This window comes from Castor canadensis, chromosome 12 (genome assembly GCF_047511655.1).
Source record: "Castor canadensis chromosome 12, mCasCan1.hap1v2, whole genome shotgun sequence".
In the NCBI taxonomy this organism is placed as follows: Eukaryota; Metazoa; Chordata; class Mammalia; order Rodentia; family Castoridae; genus Castor; species Castor canadensis.
This window is the reverse complement of record NC_133397.1, coordinates 77,097,803-77,123,734: the sequence shown is the minus strand read 5'-3', so window position 1 is coordinate 77,123,734 and position 25,932 is coordinate 77,097,803. Positions and strand designations below refer to the sequence as shown.

The window sequence follows — 25,932 nt, the reverse complement described above, 5'->3', positions numbered from 1 at the left end:
GCTTTATCTCTATTAGTTTTCCCCCAACACAGAAATCATTTGTTTCACCTAAGACACTACCTACTCTGCCCTTAAGTCTTTCCATATCATTACATGCACCATGCAATTTGCATATTGTCCCTAGGGAGGACCTCCCTTTGCAAATCTCAGATAAAAGTTCAGCTATAACCTTGTGCTGTCATAGGCTTCCTTAGTTGAACGACTCAAAATGAGGTGCCTTGCTCAGTTCCTGGGGCTGCTAATGCTCTGGATCCCTGGTAAGGGCAGAGGGAGATGAGAAAGAGGAATGGGGTGGGAGGGTGAGCCTGGGAGTCCCCGGCTTCCATCGTGTGCTCTGTCCATGCGTGAGACGTGCAGGTCTTATGCTCCAAACTGGCAGGTGCCATTTAGATCCATCAGGAAGATTCCACAAGTAGCAGGACCTAGATTCTGCTGAAGAATGTTACATAGAGAGAGTGAGAATGTGTAACAGATCCTAGAGGGCCCTTTGTGTCTTGTAAATCTTGGGTCTTTATTTAAAATCAAAATTTCGGGTGTGTAAATTAAAAAATCACAACAATTTAGGCTGAAATATACAAAAAGAGGAAAATTATTAAACCAGTTGAAAATTATTGTGCATGACCTTGCATTTGTCTCTTATTATTTTAGGGTCCACTGGAGATATTGAGATGATCCAGACACCACTCTCTCTGCTCATTACCTCTGGAGAGCCAGCCTCCATCTCTTGCAGGTCGAATCAGAGCCTCCTAAATAGTGATGGAAATACCTACTTGAATTGGCTTGTACACAAGCCAGGCCAGTCTCCACAGCGCCTGATTTATAAGATTTCCAACCGTGACTCTGGGATCCCAGACAAATTCAGTGGCAGCGGGTCAGGGACAGATTTCACACTCAAAATCAGTAGCGTGGAGGTTGAGGATGTTGGAGTTTATTACTGTATGCAGGGCACTTATTCTCCTAACACTGTGGTGAAACCCAAAACAAAAACCATCCTGCTTGGGGTGATCCAGCTGCCCTCATGTGTTGCTTGTCTGGGGAGCATTAGAACAGACTCTCTGAGTCTATGTAAGAGGAAGAGGTTGGAGAACTCAGAGCAGTAAGTTGCAGATGAGGTCTCTGTCCCATGGGTGTCATGACTACACTCAGCCAAAGCCCACTAATGGTGCTGACAGCTACAATAGACTCCACATAGCACATCTGGCATAAAAATACAGATGATTCAAGTCACCTTTGAGTAAATAGCTAAGACTAAGTCAATGGAAGTTCCCAAAAGGGTCAAAGACCTGTTTTCCAGTGAAGATTTTCCCATAGAAGGATGAGGATGATATAGGTGACTTCTAGAGGGTCCTTTGTGCCTTACAATTTTTCTTCCTTTTTGAAACTAGAGTAAAAACCAAATCAAGGACTGACAGAGTGGCTCAAGTGGTACAGCACCTGCCTACAAGCATGAGGCCCTGAGTTCAAACCTCAGTGCTGTCAAAAAAAAGTAAATAAACCAAATAACAAACACACAAAAATGACTTTACCCAGAGAAATTAATAAAAGGAAAATCATAAAAATGGCTTCTACTTAATCCTGCACTTCTCTCTTATTTTTCCCCCAGTGATGATATTGTGATATGCAGACTCCACTCTTCCAGAATATCCATCAGCCCTGGAGAGTGGGCCTGCATCTCAAAAAGAATCAGAGAAGTGAAGACATGACTTCTAGTCTTCCAAAATTGTGTTGATACCACTGCAAATTCCATGAGGAAGAGGTGCATCATGCATGGCTCTGAGTGTTTCCTGACTCAACGATTAGTAAAGATCCTGACCAAATGTACCTTAAGTCCTATCACATATTCCCAACCAATCCATCAGGGCATAGGTGAATTTCCAGAAGGTTATTCTGCCCTCATCATATACCTGGGAATGACTTGAGAGAGAATGGTCATTCAAGAAAGAACTTGCTGGTACAAGTGTGCTTTGCAGCCTGTGGACTGGGTGTTTCCCACTCCTTCAGAGGCCTCCTAGTTTGCCACCCTTGGGTGGCAAATGTCCACAACTAGGGGTGGTCCCCAAGTGTGGCAGAGAGTGTATAAGCAAACAGAGCACTGAGATATGCACTGGACAGGGAGAGCTGATGGAATGTCTCACTCTGCCTGCTGGTCTCCAGTCTTTCACATCCTACCCAGCAGTAAACCACCCTGTGGGAGGGAGTAAACTAGGGAAATCAAGCAATCTGATGGGCCTGGACTCAGAGATCTCAATCTCACCCAACAGCACACCCCATACAGTGGAGAGGCAACTCCACATGGGAACCACGGATGTAGGCCTAGAGACCGTGGCAATGAGTTTCCAAGTGAATGAGAAACCTTTAAAGAGTTTAAGCAGGGAAGTTATTGGATTTGGGTTTGGTTTTGTTTGTTTGTTTGTTTTTTTAATTTTTCTGATTACTATGTGGAGGAGAATAATTCAGAAAACCCATTGTTCATCAGCCACCTATCTGTAAATTTGCTTCCTGAGTAACTGGATCTAGCAAAAAAAATAAATAAATAAACTCTTACTAAAAAGTATTATATTCCCAGCTACTGGGCTAATTAAAAAATTCATTTATTTGCCCTACAGCAACCTTATAAGAGAGATTACGCCCATGTTTAGGATAAGAAACTGACGCCTGTGGAAAGTTAAGTAATTTACCTAACGTTACACATGGTTCATCAGATGCAGAGCAAGATTCTAATCATATCTATGAGTTGATGGCCCATCACCCATACCATGCCTCGTCCAACTGGGAAGAGACATGTTGGCCCAAGGATACCACTCCCCAACTCACAGGATGGTTAGGTTTCTGGACAAAAATAAAGATGTCAGCATGTGAGGTGGCAGTGGGATGAACACATTCAGTTCTGAAATGACGTCAAGACATTTATGAGAATGTAAGTACAAGTTGTGTTCTCAACATGGTGAATTCACCAAAGCTGACTCCTAGACGGTTACCCTCTACAGCCACTGTATGGATTGTCCATCTGATGGTCTCCAGGTACAGTCACCATTTGTATGAGAGTCATGTGAATTCTGTTTTTGTGTTTACTTTGAAATTATTATTTACTTTAACCAGCTTACCACTTAACTCCTATGCAATGCCCCAAGATAGAAATTATCTTCAATTTCCAAAATAGAAATACCTTTATTCACACTTAGGAATTGGAATTTTCCCCCTAAATAAATCTGTAACTTAACACATCTTCTTTTTATTGGCTTCCAAGAAACTCTGTGCTAGATTTTATGTTCAACCACAATTTTTTCTTTTTAAGTGAAATACAAGTTAAATACATTAAAGCCCCCCCAGTATGTATTCTATATGTTTTGCAAATGCACAGCAATATATTCACAACCATAGTGAAGATACAGAGCAGATCCAGCACCCTTGACAGTTCCTCTTTGTAGTCAACCCCAACCCCTGGCAACCATTGATTTTGTTCCCTGATCCTAGAGTTTACCTCACAAACTATTCTCTCAGGCTGCCCTTGAACCATGATCTTCCCAATCTCAGCCTCCCAGGTGGCTAGGATTACAGACATGAACCACCAGCACCCTTTTAATTACTTTCATTTGTAACCTTCATAGAAATGTTCAGCCATATAAAAACATAGGAAAATGGTATAAGTAACACAAACTTCACAAAGTAACATTTGCCAGTCTTGTTTCATCTACCTGCTACATCCAACTTCCCTCTGCAACTGGTCACACACACAAACATACCAGTGTGCGTGCGTGCGCGCGCACACACACACACACACACACCATATTTTTAGGCCAATAATAATTGCATGCTAAATGATTAGGACTTTTTAAAAAGTATCTGTCTTTTCAGTTCATACCTAGCAGAATTAAGAGTAACTCTCTATTACCAAATACCCATTTTCTATTCAAACTCCCTTGATTGTCTCCAAGCATGTTCTCATAGTTATGTTTGCGTAAATCAGGGTCCAGGTCCAAATAAACATATGGTTAAGTCTTGACAAAATCTTAAGAGTTTAAGTATATTTTTTTAATTTTCCAGAAAATACTGGAAGAACAAGCTACCACTGTTTAAAACCATAAATCATGCCATAGAATTAGGATCATCTTGAAGACAAAACCAAAGATTAAAATGAAGAAAGAGACATAGACCAAACTCACTTTTAAACCTTAAGAGAAATTAATAGTTTAAGAGTACACTGTGATGCACATATGAATAACAGAAAAATTTTAAAAAAGAGAGAACACTGTGCTTATCCTTTGCTCTGCAAATTTTACCATGACCTTTTGTCTAAAAAAACAAGCAATAAAAACCTGATCATATGATATATATGAACTGCTGTTGATAGCCAGAAAGCTCAGTGATCCATTAGGATCTAAGAGAAATTAATAGATAGTCATGTAAATTAGAATTCTGTCCACTGGTCACAAAAGAAATCTAACTTATAGAGATGCTTTATCACACAAAAGAGTGCTTTTCTCACTAAACATGGGGTCCAGGGTAGGTGATCCAGATCTATAGCAGCTACTCTGAACCAGTTGTTTTTGTACCAACCCCCTTCTTGGCCATACTGGAGTTTGAACTTGGGGCCTGTGTTTGGTGGGCAGGCCCTCTACCAACTTAGCTACATCCTCAGCCCTAGAGCAACTACTCAGTCTCTTTCACCCTCTTTTTCCTCTCCTCTCATTTTTGATTCCATCCTAACTGTAACTAGATACCTCTCTACCATATTCCAGACAGTAAAAAAGACAAAGGAAAATCAGCAGGGTGCCTCTGTCAATAAAGCAAAATTTCCCTAGAAATGCACAACAGACTTCCGATTCTGTCACTGGCCCTCACCACTAAGAAGCTGGGAAGCTCTATTTTCTGACTGAGATCCTATCACCCTGTGCAAAACTGAGATTCTATTATTGAAGAATATGAGTAGGAGAAGAAAAATAGGAACTCTTACAAAGCAAGAGATAATGAAGCATATCTCATGCACAGATGATTCTAACAGATGCAATGGCTGGTAAACATCATGATCAGGAAAGGCAAAAAGACATTTAAACCAAGAATGAAATACAACATGTTACCCATTTCATTAGCCAAAAAAAACAAAAAACAATGCAAAGCATTGAAATACTTATAGAGAGGGCTCAAGTGGTAGAGCACCTGCCTAGCAAGTGCAAGGCCCTGAATTCAAACCCTAGTACCACAAAAAAAAAAAGGAAAAGAAAATATCTAGGAGAATGTGGAGTAAGAAACTCTATGGGGGACCCACCACTAAAAACATGGGTATTTACATTGAAACACCCATTTGAGGCCAGTTTGTAAAGTTTTAAATGCACACACCCTACACTCAATCAGTTCTCCTTCTATATACAGTAAAGAGGTGCTCAGGTTTCTATATACAATACACATTCAATAATGGCCACTGCAGAATGGGTTTGCAGGAAGGAGGTCTCTATCACAATGCCTCTAGCTGTGTGACCCCAACTTAGTTAACAATTAGTTAAACTAACTAGAGGTTAAGATCACACTCATCTCTCTAACCTCGTAACCAATAATTCCTGGCTACTACCACTCTATAATTTTTTTTTAATTATAAAATTTTAGCCACGCACCAAGGGTTCGCGCCTGAAATCCTAGTTACTTGGGAGGCTGAGAGCAAAAGGATCATGGTTCAAGGTCAGCCCAGGCAAAATAGTTCTCAAGACCCCATCTCCAAAATAACCAGAGCAAAATTGACTGGAGGTGTTGGCTCAAGCGATAGAGCACCTGCTTTGCAAGCATGAAGCCCTGAGTTCAAACCCAGTCCCACCAAAAAAATAAAACAATAAAATTTTATAACTTGTAACATTTCTGAAATGACAAAATTGTTGAAATCATACATTATATGACTTTTTGCCCAGCACAATGCTCGTAAGATCCACCCAAGTCTTATGCCTTCATAGTTCATTATTTCTAATCCTGAGCAATATTCCATACCATGAATGTACCACAACTTTTTCTGCCGTTTATCTACTGTATGACATTTTGGCTTCTTCCAGTTCTTCATTAATATAAGTAAAACTTCCATGAACAATTGTGTCTGTACTTGTGTGGACATAAGTTTTTATTTCTCTGGGATAAGTACGTGTGCCTCTGTGTTTCAGCTGTGTCCCACAAATTTTGATAATGTTGCATTGTCTGTTTTATTCCAGTCAATATATAATTTTTTTCATTTTCCTGAAACTTCCCATATTATTTAGGCACATGTTGTTCAATTTCCAAAGGTTTGGAATTTTTCCAATTATTTTTCTGGTTTTTATCCCTACTTTGACCATAGATGGTCAGAACACACTCTGCATGTTTTGGGGTTGTTTTTTATTTTTATTATTATTATTGTCATTGGTTTGTTTTGGTTTGGTTTTTGGTAGTCTGGAGATTGAACCCAGAGCTTCCCATGGGCTACCACTGCAGCCATACCTCCAGCTTTTTGTTTTGTTTTGTTGAGACAGGCTCTTGTGTGCAGCACAGGCCTCAACTCACAATCTCAGCCTCCCAAGTGCTGATACTACAGGTATACAACACCATGCCCAGTTCCGCATGGCTTTGCTTTTTTGTAATTTGCTGAGGTTTATTGCAGGGCTTAGTATGTGAGAATCCTGGTATGTGTTCCATGGGTATATTCTGCTAGAGGTGATTAGAGTGTTTCAGAAATGATATATAATCATAATAATTATGGTTCTGTTTGTAGTGTTCTTCAGATGATGGTTTTAACATCCTTGTCAAGTAATTCTAACATCTCTGTCTGCAGTATCTGCATCTGTTAATTATGTCATAAAAGTTGAGATTTTCCTAGTTCTTGGTGTGATAAGTAATTTTCAATTGAAATATGAACATTTGGGGTGTTACATTATAAGACTCTCAACTAACACAGACTCTCAACTAACACTAACTCTCAACCCACCAACAGAGTGGGTTATATACCACTTTGCCAGGATGTTAGGTATACCTTGTTACCACCATGTAGGTACAAAAGTCCAGGGGCCCAGCATGACCTCCTGGGGATGGAGAGGCTCATTGTTACTGCTGGGCAGAGATGAGAATCCAGCTCCCACATGGCACCCCTCCCTAGCTGGGAGGGGTGCATTGCCATTTCCCATGTGGTTTCCACTGACAGCACAATAGAGGTGGCTGCTTACCAATAGGACCCTCCACTGGTCCTCAACCATTACTATCCCAGCAGGAGGAACAGCGGTACCTTGACAGTGCTGGGTAGTGATGAAGTGCAAAATGAAGCCCAGGCTCCCTACTCTCCCTTCTTCTATGCCTGCAGGCTCAGGAGCTGGGCCCTTCATTTCAACTTCACATGGGTAAAACTCTAAGCACCAGGGCCTTTGCGGGGAGCAGGCAGAGGTGGAGGTTCATGATGTATGACTGGAATACAGCAATTATTTTCTGACAGCTTTTTGTCTTAGGAGGCTGTCTCTTTCCTCATTCTCATCCTCTGACTAAACAAAGCCAGTTTTGTCCAAGATTTTTTTTTTTTTTTGGTGGATGTCTCTGGGTCACCAACTTCTCCAGTACTAAGTCTAGGATATATTTGGCAAAAAAAAAATGATTCACTTCTGTGTCATTTCCTGTTTCCTAACTGGTACCACTCAGAATGTATTTGTTTTATATATGATGTCCTTTATGGGAGAAGTCAAAGAAAGTATTTCCACTCTATCTTCAGGACAAAAGTCTTGTTTTATATATATATATTGATACATATATATAAAACTGTCAAAAAATAAAACAAAAAACAGAAACTACAACAAAACAAGGAACTAGTATCACTGTTAAGTGGCAAATTCAATGGTCCAAATACACATTTAAAATTTAGTTCATCACTGAGGACATCACATTATTTAGGAGTTTAATAAATGCCTATTTATAATTATTCATATGGTAAAAGCTGAAGGCTTCTTATATTGACTAGGTACCCATTTGGACAGGACAAGAGAGCAGAACTTCATTTCCCAGAAAAGGTGACTTGGCAGCTGGAGTTCACTGAAACCAGGGAAAAATGAGGAAACTGTAAAGCTCCCAATATGACTTCATGTACTCAGGGTCCATGCAGTTTTGTTTCTGTTCTGTTATCTGGTGCCCTCTGCTAGTCCCCTAGAGACTGTCCTTCTTATCTAACCGCCGACAGTAGTTCTGTGCCCTCTCTGCTTAAGCAGAGATAACCTGAGGAGTTCATGCGCTCACACACAACACCTGCAAACCAGCTGGCCCACCAGCTCCTCTCCAGCGTTCTATCCAGAGGAGGCCACCCATATGTAAGACATACACGCTAGGTTGCGTCAACCTAGGGACAAAACTACAGTCACAAAAACAACCACACACAGTACATCACAGGCAGATAAGGGGAGCAGAGAGCTTGAGGACAGATCACGAGAGCTCAGCTCATCACTCTTGTAAAATGAGCAGGAAACCACAGCACCCAATATGTAAATCAGTGGCTGAGCCCACCAGGGGTTGTAACCCTTACCCAGTTGCTGCTGTTTTCTCTTTCACGCAAGGAAGCTGAAAAATACTGCAGCCTAATGTCCTCCTGGAAACAAGAAGTGCATCTATATTTTCCAGTGTTACCAGAACTTTGGGTTATGTTTATGGCACACATGTGCACATGGCCAGGAAAGGACTTTGCCTCTGCCAGCTCACCTGCCTTCAGAGATGAGGGAAACAGACACAAAGAAACAAAGAGGTGACTCTTCCTCAAGTGACCTTCTTTGTCTTCCTTCCTGAACATTGGAGCCCAACCTCTCCCCTTGGGGATCCAGGACAGATGCTTATTTATGACAGTCAATCCAGAAGAATGACACTTTAGCCAGTTCTAAGCACCGCTGGTTATGGACCGCAGAATTCCCTCCTCTTCTTGTGGAGTATCAACTGAGGTACAGTGCAAATGACAGAGTTACTATCCGAGGAATTCAGCTGAATAAAAAAGAATCACCTAACTTGGACTCTACTGTGACTGGCATGCTGGGATAAAATACTGAACCACGGACTTCAAAATGGATATCACATACAAATATTCCAGATCCAGGTAGGAAATCTACAATAACTCAAAACTTAGAGGGAGCAAAATTGTGCACTGTGTTCCTGACATGCTGAGTTGATAGCATGTTACTGATATGAAGGGAACCTCTCCAAATAGGCTAGTTAATTATTGCAAAAAGCAAAAATGGGACTGGGGATATAGCACAGTGATAGAGCACTTGCCTAGTATGTGCAAGGTCTTGGGTTTAATCCCAAGCACCAAAAAAAAAAAGCCAAAATGGTGTTTCTGGTATGGTTAGCACTTGAGGAATATTTATTGCTGAGATAGTTTGTCAATCAATAGTGTTCAGGATATAGAATCATGGATTCTGGCAGAGCCTCACCCACAGATGCTTTGGAGACATCATTTGCCTCCAATTAGTGAACCCCACATTTATTAAAGATTTCAACTACTTCTCAGTGAGCCTAGCAGCTCATACATCACAACCACCCTGCCTATCAACCACCACTATATGTGACCAAGCACGGCTTTAAAATAGTCATCTGCCTACAGTGATCACATTAAATCTCCAATTTGCTCACTTAGGAGCATGTGCTTGTATAGCCAGGTCATGTTTTCTGTGTCCCTGTTCCAGCTCCCACCTCTCCATTTGTAAAAGATTATCCCCTATACAGAACCAGAGAAGCTCTTACCTTTTGTGCATTCTCAGTTTAAAGATAAAAAGGGAAAGGATTCATTGATAAAAATGTTAAAACTAATCCTTTCAAATTTATATTTATACATTGAATGTGAATATTGAGAGTAGAATCAGGCAATCTCAGAGTTTACTTTTTTTCAATGGTGCAGCTTTATAGTTTCTGAAGACCATAAGATGAATGTATCCATGTGATTTTTTAAATCAAATAATCTACAACATACAGCCTTATATACAATATACAGAAGAGTAGAAAGAGATGTCATTACTTCTCCTCTGCAATCCCAGAAGATAACTATTCAGTATAGTTTGTGTAGCCTTTAAGAATTAGCCTATGGGAAGGGGAATAAAAAGAGTTAGCTTGTATTTACATAAATATACAACCCATTTAAACAGAATTATGACATCAGACCATACAAATGCATGACCTACATTTGCACAAACACTTTCTATGTGACTATACAGCAACCTTATTGATAGCTTTGTACTTCACTGTAAAATTCTATTTTAATCAAATTCTTACTGGTGAAGATTTCAGTTATTTTTCATTCTTTGACCCTTTAAACATTTCAATGCACAGTCTTGTATAAACATATGAGTACAGTTATCCACTCATTTCCCACCTTAGGATGCTCTGAGGAGTTTTCCTTCCCCTCACCCCAGCATTCTCTGCCACGAGTGTTGCCTTCATTGGGTGACTTTACTCCCAGAGTCTCTGCAATATGTGCAATTAAGTACATGAGCTATGGGTTCAAATCCCAGTTCTGCCACTGACTGTCATAGGCCAGTTTTTTGACCTCTTTGTGCTCATGTTTTCCCACCTACAAAATAGAGAGTAATATTAATTTCTAGTTCACAGAGTCTTTGGGATAATTAAATGTGGTGATCCACATACAATGTCTGTCACTTTGTAATTGCTCAATAAATGTCAACCTTTATGATTGATATTGCTGAGAAAAACACTTTCTATCCTCTTTAGGATCCTTGTTGGCTATGTTTTTCATTGGCCTGTTTGCACACTTAATTTCCACTTGTCTCTCTTTTCTCTTCCTACAAACTGATTTCTCTCTTTTTTTGTCTTGTATTCAGATCCACTGCAGATTCTGCCATTCAAGGTAACTAGCAAACTCCTAGGGACAGAATCAAATCAACCTACCTCTTATCTTTGGAATATCAAAACTTAGTATTGTAAAACTTACTGTTATAATGACCAATATTAATATTTGGTCTATTATATACCATGTTTAATAGATCATTGATTTTCAATTATTCTTTTTGTATTCATTTGTTGAGCATTTGGCAAATGAAGGTACTGGACTGATGGTCCCAAACACAGGCAAATAAAATAGCAAATGGCTTACAGTCTAGCAGGGAAGAGAGAATCTGATAAGATAAGAGCAACTAGTTACTTGTCTCTGTACTCTGCAAAGTCTGGTCACTTGTTTAGGGACAATATAAGAGAAAGAGTCTCTTGAGTTGGATCTTGAAAGACAACTGCTTATGAACTGACAAAGTGGGCAAAAATGTTTCTGATCAGAGGAAATGTTTTGTAAAAGCTAGAGGCCACAGTAGAACTGTAAGGAGTTTAGGGTAGTTGGGGAAATATATGGAAGGGAATAGGAATGGAAGATTAAGAAGGAAATAAGACTGCAATAAATGAAGCTGGGCTCAAAACAAAAAAGGGTCTTCATTGTCTTTGATGTGTTACTATGTACATATCATGGCAGCTCCAAAAACAGCACCTAGTTCAGCTCAGTAAGGCCTTTCCTGTGACAACAGACAAATCCACCAAGTAAAGCCCACTTATTTACTCTATTGATCTTCATTTTTGTTTCACATATGATCCATAGCTCAATTCCAAAATATATTTCAAAGATATGAGATTTGTTTTGATATACATTTAATCTACCCTTTTTGAAACAACATTATAGCAAAGGAGAAGTTCAAATAGGAAGGCACTCTTATATTAACAGAGAGAAGCTAATGAGTTCTATAATTACACCAAATGAAGTTTATCACTTGAAAAAGTCCCCCATCCCCATCCCAGGAAAAAAGTATAAAGAAATGGCTATCTTTTGAATTTGCTTGTTTTTCTTTACAGTTTATATTTACTCTGTTTTTTAATGAATAAATAATAGGCAGTCCATTTGGCTGTAGACACAAAATATATTGTCTTCTAGGATTTTAGAACTCATCTAAGAAAACAAGTATTATCTGTCAGAGAGTCCCCATGGTTTCTACACCTGCTTGAATGAGGGGGCTAAGCTTCAGCAGCTCACCCAGGGCTCTGTTCCTCTTCAGTGACAAGGGTTTTTGTACAATGAGACAATGAAGAGCCACCACTGTGGTGGACGTTCGGCCAAGGGACCAAGGTGGAAATCAAACGTGAGTAGAATCCAAACTCTCTTTCCTCTGTTGTCTGTGTTTTATGGTCTCTGTGTCTGTGAAATGATCTATAAACTGATCCTTTTAAACCATCCTCCAGGGCAAAGATAAAGATGAGCTCTGTAAATAGACTTGAGACTGGATTGTGTATTTTCTATAAAGAGCAAGAGTCAGTCATTAAATGAGAATAAAATTATCTAGAGGTCATTTCAGAAATATACAGAGGAGCACACTAGCATGTTCCAGACAGAGCATTGCTCAGTTGTCAGAAAGGGAACTTCAGTTTTTGTATAGGAAGGAGGTTAAGGAGAACCATTGTGTGTATACTTTTGGCCAGGGGACCAAGCTGGAAATCAAACGTAAGTACCTTTTTGAAGTGATTCTTCATTGTTTCTGTCTAATTGGTTTGCTTTTTGTTCCTTTTTGTGTGTTTTTATTAGTTGGATGTCAGGGATGTAATAAATTTCATTTACAGATTAGGTACAGAGGAGAGGAATTTGTTCCACAGGAGTCTAGCCGATGGCTAATTTTTAATGTTTCTAAATCAAAATAACTTGGAAGCACTGGGGTTTGAATTCAGGGCTTCATGTTTGCTAGGCAGCTCTCTTACTGCTTTCGTCATTCCATCAGCCCTTTTTTGTGATGGGGTTTCCCAAACTAATTGCCTTAGGCTGGCTTTGAACTGCCATGCTCCTGATTTCTGCCTCCTGAATAGCGGGGATTATAGGCATGAGCCACCAGCACCAGGCCTAAATCAAAATAACTTAATTGGGGAAGAGAGATAACTGTCTTAGGGAGGTTTTTGTCAAAGGAGAAGTTAAGACGAGTCACTGTGACTCACTTTCGGAGCCGGGACCAAAGTGGAAATCAAACGTAAGTACATTTTGCTCGATTATTTGTGAAGTTGTTGGTCTCCTTGTATCATTTGTGTGAGTTTATAATATGTTAGCTAAGTGAACCATTCCTGGTGGCCTGAAAGAAAATAGGAGAACACCATAAAATAGCCAACTTAAAAGCTGAGCAGATTTCTAGATTTGTGGGGGAGAAAAGTACTTATGGGGAGAATGGGAAAGCAAAAGCTGGTTTTTCTCTGAATTGGCCTGTCTCAACTGATTGGCTTCAAAGGGAGGTTTTTATTTTGGAGGGAGTGTTAGAGCCCTCACTGTGGTTCACGTTCGGCAAAGGAACCAGGGTGGAGATCAAAAGTAAGTGCATTTTTCTAATTCTTTTTCATATAGCATTGTCAAATTTGAGGGTGTTCATGTTTGGAATATGAGTTGAGGTCAATTCTGGAGAGAACAGTTTTCTTCCAAAAGTCAGTTAAGTATGGGACTGAAAACTCTACTCATCTCAAGGAAAAACAAAGAGCTAGTCAGTAGATGTGGCATCTAACAGGCCAGGTTTTCTCTGTGTATTATAAGCAGCAAAAAGAGGGGTTTTTTTTGAGGGGAAAATAATTAAGCTACTTCAGTGTATCACCTTTGGCAGAGGGACACGAATAGAGAGTAAATGTAAGTAATTTTTCTTTATTGCCTCTTGAAATTTGGGTCTAACTGCTGGTAGTACTGCCTTTTAGAAGTTTATGGAGTTTTATGTAGATGAGCAAATGAGAGCATTTCAGGTTTATCATCAGGTGTAAAAGTTAAACTCAGCTTCAAAAATGAATTAGGAGACAAAAAGATTAAATTGGGCTAAATGGAATGACTCAAAGGAAAAAAATAATGTAGATGAAGAAGGGACACTTAGAACTCTAAAAAGCAAAAGCATATTCATGTTTACTGAGTTTTACCAAGTACTGTGTTGTGGACTGTTGTGTGTGACATAGAAAAGGTGAGAAATCTATTTCTTAGCCTGTTTGCTCTCTTTTGTCTGATAAATAATTTAATAAGACAACTATAAAAATCAGTTATCGTGCACTAAAAAATCAATAAGAAGTTAGAAAAGTATATTTGAGGATCAACGTTACTTTTGGAGTCTAAGAGAGTGATAAACTATCAGAATGAGAGATTCTGTAGGAATAAGATCCGACAGATAACTCCCTTTTTAATCATTAAACTTGAAACCTCATCCTGATGGTGAAAAGCAGTTGTCCCCAAAAACTCAGTTTCAAAAAGATTTAAGTGAAGGGAAGTAAATAATTGCACTTTTTAAGTGTTCACAGGTTTGGAGAAAAATAGGAAATGTTTTAAAGAATTTGTTCTTTTATTTCTCCCAGTTACTACTTGTCTGTATTTTTATACCAACAAGGAGGCCGCGAGCAGCCAGCGTGGTCTATGGCCCTCATGGCGGTCTTGGTCATGACTGAACGACTCTGGTGGCCGTGCGCTGGCCGCCCAGGGCCACGGCCACGCGTTAGCCGCGGCGGGTTCCTGGCTCACAGTGATACAGCCAATGCCACTAACGCCAAGCAGAGAGAAACGGGCGGGCGCTGTGCCAGCCCCGGGCAAACAAGGAGAAAATTATTTTAGAGATGTCAGAACTAGAATTCACATCCATGATTATATCCTCTCATTGAAAATTTCCATCAGGAGACTGTAAATAACAGAAAACTGGGGGAGTTTTGGTAAGATTATTTTATCAAATTCATTTATTATTTATTGAATTTATTTAAATAATAAAAGCTTGACCCAAAAGAAAGAAATATAGTCTTTCAGAGTAAGATCCGCACCAGCAAAAGCTGGATTTAATGCCAGCAATCTGGCTGCTCAGGAAATGATCGATTCACTTTTACTGCGTCCACATTAAATGCCAGTATGATATATTAACTGATTAAAAATGAGATGAATTGTGATATTTTTAGTTTTCAAAAATTTAACTGGGTAGGATTATGTTATAGTTGTACAAAAATCTAATCATATGTACATGTGATTAAGAAAAACTTAATATAAACATATTTTCCAAAAGAAAAATGAAATGAAAAAAAAAAAAACATATTTTCCTATACTTTAATTCTGTAATAGAAAAAAATTTAATCTGGCTATTTTAATCCCATGTTCTCTAAAATAGTTCAATAATTTTATTTTGTCAATGATACTGTTGGCTACCCCAACTAATTTCAAAATCAATGTTTAAGAAGGATTAATTTGGTCTGAAGAACTTGGCAAGACAATGTTAGGGCCTTTTTAAAAGTCTTTTGAAGACATTTCAGAAACATTTAAATTATTTAACTACCTTAAGTGGCTTTAAAATTATTTCAAAGTCTTTAAAAAACTCTTTTAAAGAGTTTTAAACTCTATTTCTAAGAAGTAATAATTGTTAAACCTTTTTACAGCCAGATGGAAAATTTAAAGCTATTAAGAATTCATTCAGATAAGAGGGTCTTCTTAGGACATTTTTCTCTGCTTATTGTGCAGAAAGCATATTATTTTGCTGGCAAGTCTATTTTATACAGTTATTTAAGGAAAAAGTTGATAATGAAGGTTTAAAAAAAGAAAATATCAAATATAAAAAGTTCAGTATTTTATGTTGAATTGCTTGGTTAACTTTAGTTTAAAAAAAAAGTTCATGACTCTGTTTATTTCTCTCAGCAAAGGATGCTTGATTTTTCATTTTAATTATTGTTGTCCCACCCAAGGGCTTATGTCCCCTCAAAGGGGAATTTCCAGGAGGCCACCTGGCAGCTGTTCAAGGTCAGAAGTGAGGCTACCCAGCTCCTCCCAGGCAGGTGGCCAAGACTACAGTTGACCCTTCTCAACTGGCTAAAACTTGCCTTGTTTCACTATGACCATTAGGCCAGGACCCAGGTGTCACTTGGAGACCTTAGTGAGAGCTTGGAGAGTTGCTGGGATAATCCCAAAGGGTGAAGGGGCTGATACCCACCCAGGCACAGACCCTGGCTTGGGCCTCCTTGGCAGGGTTTGTTTGGCCTAGCTATGCCAAAGGAAGCCTGGAGTAGCCTGATTTCACAGCATGGTCATGGAAGAGGAATAGGGGAAATGAAATCAGATCTTCTACTGCTTTGTGTTCATTCATATAGCTAGGACAGAACTGTTCAGACTTCTGAACTCCAAGGGAGTCAGACAAGTGACCTGTTTTCTTTGCTTAAAGCATTGACCCAGCAGCTGCCAGGGTCCACAGCTGAAGAAAAGAAAAGTAAGGTCAAAAAGCCTGCAAAGAGGCCTCAGAATGGCTTCTAAGAGTTCAAACACAATTTAGAACTTCTCAAGGAGTAGTGAGGGAGCTAGGGAGTAGCTCAAAAATATGGAGTTTATACATGTACTTCCTGACCTTGTTGCTCCAATTCTGCAGGACAAGCATGCAGGTTTTTGTTTTGTTTTGTTTTTGTTTTTGTTGTTTTATTTTGTTTTTGTTTGTGTGTGTGTGTGTGTGTGTGTGTGTGTGTGTCTAATGTGACCATCCACAAACAAGCATCCAAGAGGAGGCCTTCTCTGTGGCTTAAATCCATTCTCTGTACTTCCTTCCTCAGGGACTGCGGCTAAGCCAACTGTCTCCATCTTCCAACCATCTCCTGAGGAACTGAAGTCTGGAAGTGCCTCACTTGTGTGCTTTGTGAATAACTTCTACCCCAAAGAAATTGATATCAAGTGGAAGGTAGATGGCGTTGAAAAGAAAGATGGCTTCCTAAATAGTTTCACAGATCAGGACACCAAGGACAGCACCTACAGCCTCAGCAGCATCCTGTCACTGACCCAGGGAGAGTACGACAGTCATAACATCTTTGTCTGTGAGGTCAGCCATGAGAGCCTAACTTCGCCCATTGTCAAGAGTGTCAGTAAGAATGAGTGTTAGAGCCAGAGGCCTGCCAGGCACCAGCACCTGCTCCTCAGGCCAAGCTTTGACCCTCATCAAACCTTTTCCCTTTTCCCACAAAGGACCTATCCCTGTTGCATCCCTGAACTCCTTTCCCCACCTCATCCCCTTCCCTGCCCTGGCTTTAATCCTGCTAATATTTGAAGAGAACAATGAATAAAGTGAATCTTTGCACTTGAGATTGCTCTCCTTCCTCATTTAATGGTTCTTGGTCATTGTTTTTCCAATTACCCAGTTTCTCTTCTAAGGGATTAAATATTTAGTTAATATGCACCACCATTCATAAAACTCGTTCTCCATTTTAGCCTACCCTGTTAAAAGACACTAAAAGACACTCCACTCTGAAACCCACATGCCACCTGTTCACGCCTCCCTTCCCTAAGTCATGGTGGTAGAGGCTTACTTCCTGTCCCTTGCCCTCCTTGTCCTGAGCAAGGCTTCATAATCCTTCTTAAGGGTGATGGTTCTTACCGTCATAAACCTTTGGTACAATTCAACCTACTGCGAGAGCTTACCAAAGCAAATTTGTCAAAAGAAGGAAACAGCTATAAAGAGAGTTGTTATTGCAACATGATATATAAAATAACCAAACAATGGACAAGCAGAAGAGAATGTCTAGGTCCATGACAATTCTTGGATTTAATAGGATCTCATACCTTCATTACATTTTTTGCCAAAGGTGATACTGAGCACTTTCTACAGCTAATGTAATTCTCACTACATTGTGAGGTCAAATAAATTCATTAAAATGCTGGGCAGATTCTATAAAGCTGGAAGATGTTCATTTTCTATAACCAGAAATCCCACTTCTATGTGACTGTCTCTGCCCACCAGAAAACTTAAACAAGAATTTCAGAGTAGCCTTATTTATGAAAGCTAAAAACTGCAAACAACCCAAATGTCCACCAACAATGGAACAGGTCATTGAACTGTGGTGTTTACAATTGAACTACTCTTCAATAAAGAGAATTTTTAAGTGGCAAGCATTCCTAATAACATAGGTGACGCTCATAAACATGATGTTAGCCAAAAGGAACCAAATACTAAAGAGACATTTCAACCTAGATAAAAATAAAATTTGAGATTGGGGAAGGGAGACTCTTGGCTGGGGGTGGGGAGAGGACACCTTTCCTTGCCTGGGAGAGGACAGGAAGGGTTTCTAGGGTTTGGGGAATGCTCCATTCCTCAATGTGTGATGTACCACTTTGTGAAAATATACTGAGTTGTGCTATTAGGATTTATGCACTTTTCTGCATGTCTTATACTTCAAAATAAGTTCACATAAATGTCTCATAGCCCGTTTATCAATAAGAAAGAATAGGAGAAATAGGTCACAGGTCAAGATCAAGCAGCTTGTAGGGCACAGGATCAAAACCTCCGCCTCCCTAACTCTGCTCTCTTGAGCACTATTCTGCCTTCCAGAGATAAAGTTTCAGAGCATGGGTCAGACAACATGCTACTTGCCTGGGGTCTCCTCCTATACACATCAACTGTGAACACCCATACATAGAAATGGAACGAAACAGACCTTCAGCAAGGGGACGAAGGACAGAAGTAAACTTGAACAGACATTGGGAACCCATGCATGACGGGTGGCACACCTGTTGGCTCTGAACATGAACTGTGAAATCAGATAGCCATGTCCACCCTGCCATTTACTGGCTGCACAATCCTGAGCAAGGTTTTTTACCTCTATGGCCCCACTTTCTCACCTGTAAGATGCAGATAATGATATAACTACCTAATACATTAAAAAATTTAAGGATTAGAAGGAATAACAAATATGAGCACACTGGCTCATATTCAAAGCTCAGTGAGGTTGGCTGTTGAATGAGCACGCTATGTTTTCACTGATCTGCAGGGTGGGCTATCTCATTGGCTCCAAGCTCCATGAGTCCCATGGTAGATATAAGGCAGAAGAGAGGAAAGAAATGACTCAGAGAAAGAAGAGGAAAAAAATAAGATTTAAATTAAAGAGGGGAGAAGAAACTGTAAAGAAAAATGAAGAAAGGAGGAAAAAGATGTCTTTCAAGGAAAACTAGAGGGCCCTGCCATGTCGGGTCTCCACCTATGGCAGGGTGAGTGTCCTCTCTCCAGGTCAGAGATAGCCTCTCAGCACCCAATGTGGCTTACCAAGTATGAAAGAGCAATCATTCCAAGAGGGAATAGGCTGGCCCACATCAATATGAATTTCATGTAGACCAAAACAGAAGAGGAAAAATTAAAACGTCCTGATAGTGTACAGCAGGGTTAGAGAAATAATTAATGTTTAGTGTCATGAGATTGGGGCAGTCCAACTGCTAATCCACCACCTCTTCCCGCACCTCCTACCAGCTACCAATACCATCTCAAGTACCCTTGGGCACATGATTTCCCCTCTGCACCTTCCAGGAAGACAAAGAGCTTCATCAGTTATCTCCAAGTCCTTTTATAGTTCTAATGTCTATGCCTCACAGTAGGATTTTCTGTGGCTTCAAAGGAGCTATCATTTCCCATTTTCACATTTTTCTACAAAAGAAAACAATTTCAGAATTAGCCATATTTCCTCAAGTTGGCATGAATAACACCTTTGCTCCAACCAGTCCCCAAGTGAGTCACCAAGTTGAATATATTATTTTGGAGAAAAAGAAAAGGTAGATTAGATGATGATGGAAGATGGAGAAAAGGAAATTGAGAAGGGAGGAGAGCTGGAGATAGAGAAAGAGGAAGGAAAGGTTGACCAATGAAGGATAAGAAATGAAACAGGAAGGGGAAAGAGGAAGTCAAGATAGGTGTTTGTCTATTTGTCTTTTTACACTGTGCTTTGGTTCAGGCATTAACAATTCTAAGACTTAACTCTTCAATTGTGCCAACCTATCAACTCTCTTTATTCTTTCCTGCAACTGCACTCCCAATGAGCTCATGTGCACATCAGGTCTTCTCATCTTCCTGTAGAAGATGCCACTCAAGTCAGGTACGGTGCTGCAGAAGAAGCAGTGCTTTTATAAAGTTAACAAGGTCAGCCCTAACATTTTACTGGTCTAAATTGTTGACCAGAGTGACCATGGGAGACTTGAGGCTGAGTTGCTAAGACACAGATCAGGGTCTCCGCAGCCCTCTCCCCATAGGGTAAGCACAGGGGAGTCACCTGAAGGGATCAAGTCAGCCTTTCTCATGAGCCTGGAGAGGTGTAGAGGATAAACGATGTGGCCAATTGCCTTTCCCATATCCTTGCATGCAATTGCCTGAAAAAATACACTCATAAGTCCTAACAGCAAGTTACTTGATTTTCATGCGCCAGCTTATGTATGATTCCTATAAAGGGAGGGAGGGATCTTACTTGTAAGATTGTCATAAGAATTAAATGAAATAAAGTGCTAAGCACCTGGCCTAGTATACACCATCTATAAATGTTAGTCATCCTTAGTAATAGAAGGAGGAGCTCAGATGGGCTATGGTTTCATTTCCTCCTTGAACTTATTGTTCAGTCGTAGCTCTTTCAGCCTGAAAAATCTGAATCTTACATTAACTCACATATGTTCTCGACATGCCTCTAGTATGGCTACCCAAGACCCACATGACTTCTTAGCTCTGGACATGAGCTAAGTCCATATTGAGATGTGCTATAAGTGTGAAGACACACGAGACTTTGACAACTTAGTACGAAAGTATACACAAAGATCTCATTATTCACCTTTATATTTTACGTTTTGATTACTTGTTGAGAAGGTAATGCTTTAGCTATATGGAGTTAAATCAAATATATTATCAAGATTACAGGTTAATCACAGGTTTATTTTTATAATGTAAGTACTAGAAAGTTTTAAGTTTTTTGTTTAACTCATACTTCTTTCCGACAGGACTGTCTAGATTATCCTAAACTACTAAATGTGTACTGGAAAGTGGTCCCATGGACCTTTTACACAAAAGGCTTTGATGCATGGAAAAGGAAGATTCAGTTCCCTGACTCACCCCTGAGTCTTACCAGGGGTTACAATAAATATTAATGGAGAAGTTTGTTCTAGTCTACCCGCCCTCACTGTAAAAATGAGAAACTGGCAGAGGGACCTGCATCAGATTATCCAGCTACTAAAAGGCTGGGCTTGAAGATCCTGGCAATTGACTGCTAATGTGTTTTTACTACTGTACCTCCTTCTAGTCAATTAGTCTCCAAAAATCTTCTCAATATTTTTGCTTACAAGTGTGGACACAGTAGTTGTGACTATAAGTCATAATTATGTAATTGTCCTAGAATTAAAATATACCAGGACTCAAGTATTTCTAAGATATGAAATATTTTGTAGAGAGTTATAAGGAGGCAGACCTCATAGATTTACATGCTGTGACATATGGTGTAGGGAATTGATGTAGTAAATTGGAGAAGGCAAGCCACTCCCACATGCCCCTCACAATGCTAGCGACAATAGAGAATATAAATCAGAGTAAGATAAGATCCTCATTTCCTACCATTAATGCTCTTATAATCTAATTGAATAGCCAAGTAATTCACAAGGAAAACATAAAATATCCTTGGATGGGAGAATGGTTTGGAAATGGGAAACTAGTAGTCTATGGACCCAAATTCCAATTTATTCTTTCATTCAGTAAGTGTTTATTAAATGTCTAAAATGTGCCGAGCACTATCTTTGATGCTATCTTAGATGCTGATGAATAGCAATAAAAAGTTGTAAGAAGGGATTATGCCTGAAGTGTTCACAGCTCAGGGTTACAGGGATAAGGAGCAGATCAAGTATGGCCTTGTAGATCACAGGAAGAATTTTTTTATTCCAAGTGAGATGAAGGTTGGTAGCTTTGAGAAAAAGAATAATTTCACCTGGCTTATATATAATCAAAACTTTCCGGGGTGCTAGGATAAGAATAAACCCTCAAAGGCAGATGTGGCCAAGTGTCCACGCAAGAGATGAACTACTTTGAAAGTGAACCTAACAGAACCCACTATCAGGGTGAGAGTGTGAATAAAGAGAGAGAATTTAAGGGTGAACCCAGAGTTTTTACCCTGAGGAAATGGAAAGATTGAATTGTCTTAAATGAAATGAAGAAGCCTATGAGAAGGCACAGGATTGGAAGAAACGACCAGAATACACTGAAATTAATTTTGTACATAGTATAAAGTAAAGGTCAAGGTTCCTTCTTTTCCATATAGCTATGCAGCTGCTCCAGCACCATTTGATTAAAATGGCTTTCCTTTCCTCTATTCAATTGTTTTAGCATCTTTGCAGAAAACTTTATTGGTCATGTAAGTTAAGTGTATATCTAAGCTCTGTATTTCACTCCACTAAATTATTTGACTATTCTTATGCCAATAGACACTACATCTTGATTAATGAAACTTCAGGAGCTCTTTCTCAAACACATTAAATCTGAGATGCCTATAAGACAACCAAGTGGAGAGATCAAGTGGACACCTGGATATTAGAATGTGGAATTCAAAAGAGATCAGTGCTAGTGAGAAGATGTCATCACTATATGAGTGACATTAGAAAATGTCAGACTGGGAGCGAGGCCTCAGCAAAGGAGACAGACAGAGAATTCCGAACACTGAGCTGGAAGGCTCTCCAACATTAGCAAGTTGGGAGGATGAGGAAAAACAAAATTGGAAAGCATCAGGAGAACATTAGGAGAATGGCGATATCCTGGGATTCAAGAGAAGAAATGCTACAAGAAGATAAATATTTTAACTGTGCCAATTGCTGGTGACAAGTCAACTAAGATTAGAAATAAAAATGGGTCATTGGATTTAGCAGTGTGGTGATCATTGGTGAACAATTTCTATACAATGACAGAGGCACCAGTCTGATCAGAAGTGGGGTCAACTGAGAAGGGGAGGAAAGAAATTGGAGGCAAGCATCCACGGACAACTCTTTCAATGAAAGAGAAAAGGGAAGGAGAGACAAGAGGCCATAAATGGGAGAAGAATGGAAAGAGAAGTGGACAATTCTACAGAAGATGCATTTAAACTGAGAGAAACGACATCACTTTTTCAATTTTATTAGCATTTGCACAGGGAGGGATTCATTGTGACAATTAACAACAACATTTTTAATGCTGTCGAGAATGATCCAGTAAAAAAGGAAAATGTGATGCTTCCGGAGAGAGAGGAGAAATTGCTGGAACAATGTCCCTTAGTAGGTGAAAGGGGTGGGTGAAGCATGGGTGGAGGTGTCACCCTTGGCTGGGCACCCATAGTTCCCCACAGTAACAGGAGAGAAGCTAATGTTCAGAGTACAGGTGCAAAGAGGTCCAGAGATGTTCCAGAATTGCTCGTGACTTCTCTAGTAAACGTGTGTTGTTTAGATTTTGTAGGTTTAGAAGTTCAGAAGGACTCTGCAGGTTGATATAAGCAGGTAAAACATCTGGACAGGATGAAATAAGAGAAGGCAGGGTGGGAAAGAAGAGAGGTCTCACTGTAGAATTCCCTTACCTCCTGCCAGGTGCTTTCCCCTTGGGTTCACTAGCAATCTCCTTCTCTGAAAAGATCCCCCATAGCTATCAAAAAAAAATCCCTTGTGTTTCTGAGAGACCTTGTTTCTCTGATTCCTCCATATTCCTGTTACCCTCTCTGTCCCCTTTCCCATTCCTGCTGCTCATTTCCCATTTGCAGATACACAGTGTCCTCCCTTCTCTTCCCCTATCTCCTTTCCTCCTCCCTCATTCTCTCCCCAGTTCCCCTTATGCTTTCTACTCCTCCATCTAATCTACCTGCCAATCTCTTCTCAGGATTGACTAGCCTTTACTATGTCTAACATATGGTTAGATATCTTTATAATATGGCTGGAAACTTTTGTATTCCTGAAACTACAAGGTTCTCTGCATATAGTAGAAAAGGAAATGACAGAAAGGCGGAGAAAATGGAATGTGGGGGGCAGACTAAAGAAAGGGGAGTGATCTGTATGACCACCTTTTGTTTCATGCCCCTCACAGACATGTTTCTTATTAGCCCTGATTCATACATGAAGAAACCAGGGATAAGAAAGTTTTTATAAGTGTGTTTAGCATTACAGAGCCAATAAGAGATAGAATCAGGACTTCAATCAGGGTTACAAAGTCCAATCACCTATGCCTTTCCCAAAGTTTTGCACATGGTGGGTCCACAATCAACTCCTTTAAAACTAGTCGATCAGACTGGATGATGAATAAGAGCCTTTATTTTCTATGAATCCATCTAAATAAAATACACAAATAAAATGTACTTTTATTTCACCATGGGTTCAAGAGCAAATGAGAAAGAGCCCCAACCTATGACGTAGAAATAAAATATAGTTGATCAAAAATGGGAAACAAAATCAGCATAGAGAACACCTTCTATGATATTCCTAGTGGCTCAGCACATGACAACTCATAACAGGTTTCAACTCTATGGCAATAGAAATGGACACAATGCCTCAACACCGAGAAGTACCATGTCCTTGAATCTTCCAGCAGCCCCCAGAGTAGCTTGTTATTGCCCTCTTTTTACGGATACGGAAGCTAAGATTTAGAATAAATGCCATGTCCAAGATCACACAATCAGTAAATCTCAAAATCAGGATTCAAACTCAGCCTGATGAGAGCCCCTAACTCTAAAACACAGTGCTTCTTCATCAATAACTCCTATTCAAAGCTGTCAATTCTGGGGGCAAAGCATCAGTGAAATTAATGGTTTTTAAAAAGCTTAGAAATCAACTATCTCATTTGACAAATGGGGAGACTTGAAATTAGACACTAATGGTAGACCTGGTCATTAAGAGACAGATTTGAGATTTGAGGACAATGTTCTCTCTCCTGCTATGTTTTCACTAGATGCAAGAAGGGCCTGATTACGGTCATCTCATGAGAGGAACATATGAACCTATACAAAAGTAAAGAGTCAGCTAAGCTTTAACTGGGAGCCATGTGAGTCTAGTTTGGAAAAATAACTCACTGTCCAAAGGTTTTTCTTGGTATCCCCAACGTATCTACATTTCATCACAATGCCCAAGATCCAACCATGCCCCTGACACTGGCTATTACCAAGTGTCATGGTGACTGGCCTGAGAAGTTTTGTTGTTTTTTTAAGTAATGCTATCTTATGAGAGAGAGTCCCAGGGACCAAGATAGCAACTGTCATAGCAACGGTCACACTACTTTGGCCAAGGAAAAGACTTTTAGGGGAACTGAAAACAGAACCTTGAGCACATCTGTTGCTTTCACTCCCATCCTCCTCCAACAGGCTGGGTGCTGCACTCTATGTCCTTTCAGAAGCCCCTAAAGCCCCACACACCTGGGGCCCCCACAGCACCTGGCCAAGGCTGTGTCTGACACTAGGATGGAAATAACACCAACCCCCACCTTGTTCCATATCCCTCCAACTTGACCCACTGCCCCATCTTAGCCTTAAGGATCTCCCACTGGAAAACCTCAATCTGGGAAAGTCAGTGTCCTCAAAGAAGTCTAATGTGGTAACTGGGCCCATACAGACTATTAACAATGTTAGAAAGAAGGTGGGAGTAAGCAGGTGATTTGTGAGGCCAAGAGAGGTCCTGGGAGTATCTGAGAGCAGCAAGAAACAGTTTGTGTTGAAAAGTTTGACCATCTCAATGCTGAGAGGCTGGGGAAAATAAGGATGAACTATATCAACATTTCAGTAAACTTCCTAGAGCCCATTATGGAAGCTTTCTCTTCCCGTTCATGCTGATAACCATCCACATATTCATTCACCCTTCTGTTGGTTCTTAACCAATTCCAGAGTAAGTTGACTTCCCTCTACACCAAACAACCCTAATATTATAGAAAAATACTTATTTGTATGTTTGAATTATGGAATGTCCACCTTCCCTCATTCCATGAATATTCATAAGCATTTCCACATGCCTGGTTCTGTATTTTGTTCTGCAGAAAACACAGTGGAAAAGACAGATATCAGCCTCAAAGAGCTCCCAGCCAAGGGTAGAAATAAAGAACTAGACATTGCAACATGGAGCAGCATGTTGGGAGATGAGAAATCTAGAGACCTCTACTGATGCAAGTGCACAGGAGGAGCACCTAATGAATGAAGGTGCATATCTTCATCCACCTGCCCAAACATTAATTATCCTGGGAATTACCT

General features: G+C 39.9%; 1 gene segment (V, D, J or C); it reads left to right on the top strand.

The window, feature by feature from the left end:
* Positions 1 to 17,047, top strand: part of LOC109699244 (immunoglobulin kappa variable 4-1-like) — a 935,238-nt gene extending 918,191 nt beyond the window's left edge. The window contains 2 exon segments of the V gene segment in view: positions 12,936 to 12,971; positions 16,525 to 17,047. Of these exon segments, the coding sequence occupies positions 12,936 to 12,971; positions 16,525 to 16,847 (359 nt within the window).
* Positions 17,048 to 25,932: the final 8,885 nt, after the last annotated feature.